This window comes from Polyodon spathula, unplaced genomic scaffold, assembly GCF_017654505.1.
Source record: "Polyodon spathula isolate WHYD16114869_AA unplaced genomic scaffold, ASM1765450v1 scaffolds_2727, whole genome shotgun sequence".
NCBI lineage: Eukaryota > Metazoa > Chordata > Actinopteri > Acipenseriformes > Polyodontidae > Polyodon > Polyodon spathula.
The window spans coordinates 1-6,325 of record NW_024474195.1 but is presented as its reverse complement, the minus strand read 5'-3'; the positions used below and the strand labels follow the sequence as shown (position 1 = coordinate 6,325).

Sequence of the window (6,325 nt, the reverse complement as noted above, 5' to 3'; positions counted from 1 at the left end):
CTCTTGTTTTGGGGCAGCACGTGGGTGAGTGGATTTCAGAGACAGAGTGAAAAGGTGTTTGGCTCACTACAAGTACCGCCAGTACCTGCGAGTGCTTTCTTCCCGGCAGCATGGTAGGCCACAATGAACCTGCGTCCCTCCCGCTCCTCTGTCTTCGTCTCCAGCCCAGGGAACAGAGACTTCACTGCCTGATGCAGCAGAGTGCGCTTCTCTTTAGTGTCCTCCAAGACCTGAGGGGACAGGGACAGGGCTATAGACACACTACACAGCCTGGAGCAGTAGGGTGTGCTTCTCTTTACTGTCCTCCAAGACCTGAGGGGACAGGGACAGGGCTATAGACACACTACACAGCCTGGAGCAGTAGGGTGTGCTTCTCTTTACTGTCCTCCAAGACCTGAGGGGACAGGGACAGGGCTATAGACACACTACACAGCCTGGAGCAGTAGGGTGTGCTTCTCTTTACTGTCCTCCAAGACCTGAGGGGACAGGGACAGGGCTATAGACACACTACACAGCCTGGAGCAGTAGGGTGTGCTTCTCTTTACTGTCCTCCAAGACCTGAGGGGACAGGGACAGGGCTATAGACACACTACACAGCCTGGAGCAGTAGGGTGTGCTTCTCTTCCCAGAAGGGGATGTTTAAATTCCAAATAATAATGCTTACAAGACTTCACCCAGTAAAAGCAGTGCATCGGAGTGAAGGCCCCCCTGCTCTGTCACTGCCTGCTCCTCCTCCTCCTCTCCCCTGTAGGCTGAGACCCCTCACCTCCAGGGACACAGTGCCCTCCTTATTCTTGAACTGCTGCAGATCCTCCAGCTGCTTTTTCTGCTCCTCAGTCAGCACCTCTGACACATCCAGAGGAGGGTCCTGGGGAGACGACAGCAGTGTCACAGCATGCATGCTCTCTGCAAACACGCACAGTAGGGTAAAAGCATACACTGTGCACTCCAAAACTAAACCAGCTTCCTGGCCGCATTGAAACCCTTACATTATCCCAGGATATTACAGTGTATTATTAATCCCCTATTCATTTCACCAATAAGCTCTACTACTGCACCTACTGTTCTCCAACAGCACTGGCTTTCACTGCATAAACAGTCCTTCCCTTCGCCTTCACAAACCTGTCAGCTCTGTGTACTGCTTTACAAACAGATCCTCCTGTCGCAGGTGGGGAGATCAGGCCAGCACAGTGGCCATGCTTCCTTGATCTTATGCAACCCTTTCCATTCCAGTGCTGTCCCACATTACCCAGCCTGACATTAGCTAGCAAAGGCTCACCTCTGAATCCACAGGCACAGACAGGTCGTCCAGATGCAAAACTGTGCCTTCTTTACTGATCTCATGGACCACAAAGTCTGAGTACCTGAGAACACAAACGTGACAAACAGTTACAGACTGACAGGGCCCCCTGAGACAGCATTACCGATGCATTCCAGAGGATCACCACAGAGGGAGCTCACTTTGCATTCTAGAGGATCACCACAGAGGGAGCTCACTTTGCATTCTAGAGGATCACCACAGAGGGAGCTCACTTTGCATTCTAGAGGATCACCACAGAGGGAGCTCACTTTGCATTCTAGAGGATCACCACAGAGGGAGCTCACTTTGCATTCTAGAGGATCACCACAGAGAGAGCTCACTTTGCATTCTAGAGGATCACCACAGAGGGAGCTCACTTTGCATTCTAGAGGATCACCACAGAGGGAGCTCACTTTGCATTCTAGAGGATCACCACAGAGGGAGCTCACTTTGCATTCTAGAGGATCACCACAGAGGGAGCTCACTTTGCATTCTAGAGGATCACCACAGAGGGAGCTCACTTTGCATTCTAGAGGATCACCACAGAGGAACCTCACTTGTCTGCATCATCATCAGAAGCAATGCACCTTTTGGCACTACAACAAACAGCCAAAACTGGTGAAGTGTGGTGATTTAGTCTAGAGCGGAAATCCTGACGGTTGAGAGCGTCTGTTGAAGCTGTTCATCAGCGCTCAGGAGAGCGTCTGTTGAAGCTGTTCATCAGCGCTCAGGAGAGCGTCTGTTGAAGCTGTTCATCAGCGCTCAGGAGAGCGTCTGTTGAAGCTGTTCATCAGCGCTCAGTATTCTTTTGTTTTTAAATTAACAAAACAAATTCCCAGGTTTGACAACCATAACATCTGAAAAGCCCAAATCAAATTAAGAGAATTAAAACCTCCACCAGCCAAGGAGAGCCCTTCCAGCTGTCGGACACACCCACCTCTCCTTCAGGATCCCAGAGAAGCCCTCATGTTTGCTGACGAACTTCAGTATCCCAACGTCCTTCTCTGTGAGTCCGTGCTTCATCATGTCAGCAAAGCTTTCTCCTCCCTGTCCTTGCCCTGCCAGCTCATCTTCCTCACTCTCCTCCTCCACAGGCATCTCCTCCTCCTCCTTTCTCTTCTCACTCCCCCCATTCTCAGACTCCTGCAGTTTGGGTTTTTTGGCGCTCCCTGGGCAGGGGTTCTCCTCCTCTGGACAGGGGCGCTTCTCCACTACCCTGGCCGGGGAGCCTTCAGGCTCCATCCCTTCCATTGTCTGGAGCAGCAAAGGGGGCTTTGTGAAGGAAATCACGGCACGACCCGCCAAAGAGAAGCAGTCAGTGCAGGTGGGTCTCCAACGGATCAGAGCAGCAGAGTGCAGCAAACTTCCAGCAGACACACCAATCACAACTCTGGAACACAACACAGGAAGAGGGAAAGGATCAGCCAGAGGACTGCCTGCAAGTACACTTGTAGAACCCAAGAGATGAACTACTTATTGCTGAATAGTTGAGATAAAAACAGTCAAACAGGACAACTAGTCGACACTTAAAATAAAATATTAATAAAAGGATTTGAATAAAAGTCTGGTGCGCTATTTGGGAAGTACTGTTTTGGAACACTCTGCTGTTTTTCTATTTATTTGAGATGCATCCCAATGAATCTGTACAAAATGGAAACTACTAGGAGCATGAAAAAGTCCCAGTAAACCCTATAAGCACTAGCACATGTAACAATGCAAGACTGCGCCACTGCCCCGCGAGCACATGTAACAATGCAAGACTGCCCCACTGCCCTGCGAGCACATGTAACAATGCAAAACTGCGCCACTGCCCTGCGAGCACATGTAACAATGCAAAACTGCGCCACTGCCCTGCGAGCACATGTAACAATGCAAGACTGCCCCACTGCCCTGCGAGCACATGTAACAATGCAAGACTGCGCCACTGCCCTGCGAGCACATGTAACAATGCAAGACTGCGCCACTGCCCTGCGAGCACATGTAACAATGCAAAACTGCGCCACTGCCCTGCGAGCACATGTAACAATGCAAAACTGCGCCACTGCCCTGCGAGCACATGTAACAATGCAAAACTGCGCCACTGCCCTGCGAGCACATGTAACAATGCAAAACTGCGCCACTGCCCTGCGAGCACATGTAACAATGCAAAACTGCGCCACTGCCCTGCGAGCACATGTAACAATGCAAAACTGCGCCACTGCCCTGCGAGCACATGTAACAATGCAAAACTGCGCCACTGCCCTGCGAGCACATGTAACAATGCAAAACTGCGCCACTGCCCTGCGAGCACATGTAACAATGCAAAACTGCGCCACTGCCCTGCGAGCACATGTAACAATGCAAAACTGCGCCACTGCCCTGCGAGCACATGTAACAATGCAAGACGGAATTAATAATACCATGGACGGCATTAACAATACCATGGAGGCAAATGTAGAAAATAGTGCAATGACGCAGTACAAATGCCACACTGTACTTAAACTCCTGAACCACTGTAATCATCACCTTCCGTGTTTCTACAGGCTACGTGTCCAACAACAAAGGCTCCAAATGCGATGTCATAATAATAATAACAACAACGATGTACTTCCGACAAGGCCTCCGTGACACACTGCAGCACTCCCTTTCCAAAGACACGGCGTTTCCAGAGCCACGTTCAAACACTGGCTCTTAACCCGCTCTGCTTGGGAAATAAACGACGTTATAAAAACGAGAAGCCGAAGTGCCTCTGCCTACCTCGAGCTCCCAGCCAGCACTCTGTGCACTGCACGCGCCGCCAGCTTCTTTCTGCAACAAGAGGAAGCACGTGCGCGCCTAACCCCGGACACACACCGCGAAACCTGCTCTCATTCGCCAGCGCCGCCGTCTGTCAGCGACTCGGACACGCCTTGTTAACCCTTAATACTCGCGGAACAAGAGTGGGACTTTCCTAGTACTGCAGCACCGCTGTCTAGTGCTCGAGGGTCCAGGTCGCTTCAGACTCAGGGACACATGGATAACAGCACTGCAACATCTGGAACTGAGCCTCCCTTTAGTCAAAAAGCAGTCAGTGTCAAGCATTCTTCTTGCAGTTTTAATCGAATATCTTTCACATTGTTGGACAGTTCTTCACCCTGCACCCTTTAGTAATGCCACCAGTCTGTATGTTATGGAATTGAAAGTAAATACCTGGGTCTGTCTTATCTCCTCTTTTAAATATCGACTCATCATTGAAGAATTTCCAGCTTCAACCTGGTGTTTCCTAATTACAGTAAGGGAGCTACATTGTTTTCTCATACACCCTCCACTTGGTTTAATGCACACACTGTATCCTCCAATGAGTTTGATGCACACACTATATCCTCCAATGGGTTTGATGCACACACTGTATCCTCCAATGGGTTTGATGCACACACTGTATCCTCCAATGGGGTTGATGCACACTCACTGTATCCTCCAATGGGTTTGATGCACTCACTGTATCCTCCAATGAGTTTGAGGCACACTCACTGTATCCTCCAATGAGTTTGATGCACTCACTGTATCCTCCAATGAGTTTGATGCACACATTGTATTCTCCAATGAGTTTGATGCACTCACTGTATCCTCCAATGGGTTTGAGGCACTCACTGTATCCTCCAATGAGTTTGAGGCACACTCACTGTATCCTTCAATGGGTTTGATGCACTCACTGTATCCTCCAATGAGTTTGACGCACTCACTGTATCCTCCAATGAGTTTGACGCACTCACTGTATCCTCCAATGAGTTTGACGCACTCACTGTATCCTCCAATGAGTTTGACGCACTCACTGTATCCTCCAATGAGTTTGACGCACTCACTGTATCCTCCAATGGGGTTGATGCACACTCACTGTATCCTCCAATGGGTTTGAGGCACACTCACTGTATCCTCCAATGGGTTTGATGCACACACTGTATTCTCCAATGAGTTTGATGCACTCACTGTATCCTCCAATGAGTTTGATGCACACTCATTGTATCCTCCAATGGGTTTGATGCACACTCATTGTATCCTCCAATGGGTTTGATGCACACTCATTGTATCCTCCAATGGGTTTGAGGCACACACTGTATTCTCCAGTGAGTTTGATGCATTCACTGTATCCTCCAATGAGTTTTATGCACACTCACTGTATCCTCCAGTGGGTTTTATGCACACTCACTGTATCCTCCAATGGGGTTGATGCACACTCACTGTATCCTCCAATGAGTTTGACGCACTCACTGTATCCTCCAATGAGTTTGACGCACTCACTGTATCCTCCAATGAGTTTGACGCACTCACTGTATCCTCCAATGAGTTTGACGCACTCACTGTATCCTCCAATGAGTTTGACGCACTCACTGTATCCTCCAATGAGTTTGACGCACTCACTGTATCCTCCAATGAGTTTGACGCACTCACTGTATCCTCCAATGAGTTTGACGCACTCACTGTATCCTCCAATGAGTTTGACGCACTCACTGTATCCTCCAATGAGTTTGATGCACACACTATATCCTCCAATGGGTTTGATGCACACTCACTGTATCCTCCCATGGGTTTGATGCACACTCACTGTATCCTCCAATGAGTTTGACGCACTCACTGTATCCTCCAATGAGTTTGACGCACTCACTGTATCCTCCAATGAGTTTGACGCACTCACTGTATCCTCCAATGAGTTTGACGCACTCACTGTATCCTCCAATGAGTTTGACGCACTCACTGTATCCTCCAATGAGTTTGACGCACTCACTGTATCCTCCAATGAGTTTGACGCACTCACTGTATCCTCCAATGAGTTTGACGCACTCACTGTATCCTCCAATGAGTTTGACGCACTCACTGTATCCTCCAATGAGTTTGACGCACTCACTGTATCCTCCAATGAGTTTGACGCACTCACTGTATCCTCCAATGAGTTTGACGCACTCACTGTATCCTCCAATGAGTTTGACGCACTCACTGTATCCTCCAATGAGTTTGATGCACACACTGTATCCTCCAATGGGTTTGATGCACACTCACTGTCTCCTCCAA

The 6,325-nt window shown here is 49.2% G+C and overlaps 1 protein-coding gene across 1 annotated transcript; it reads right to left on the bottom strand.

Annotated features, from left to right (window-relative positions):
* Positions 1-16: 16 nt before the first annotated feature.
* Positions 17-4,118, bottom strand: LOC121310875 (pseudouridylate synthase 7 homolog). The gene is made up of 5 exons (XM_041243804.1): positions 4,037-4,118; positions 2,238-2,690; positions 1,280-1,364; positions 767-868; positions 17-230 (listed from the first exon to the last, which is right to left on the bottom strand). Exons 2-5 carry the CDS (start codon positions 2,549-2,551, stop codon positions 36-38), a joined length of 696 nt encoding a protein of 231 aa, XP_041099738.1. The 5' UTR covers positions 2,552-2,690; positions 4,037-4,118; the 3' UTR covers positions 17-35.
* Between the last annotated feature and the right edge of the window lie 2,207 nt (positions 4,119-6,325).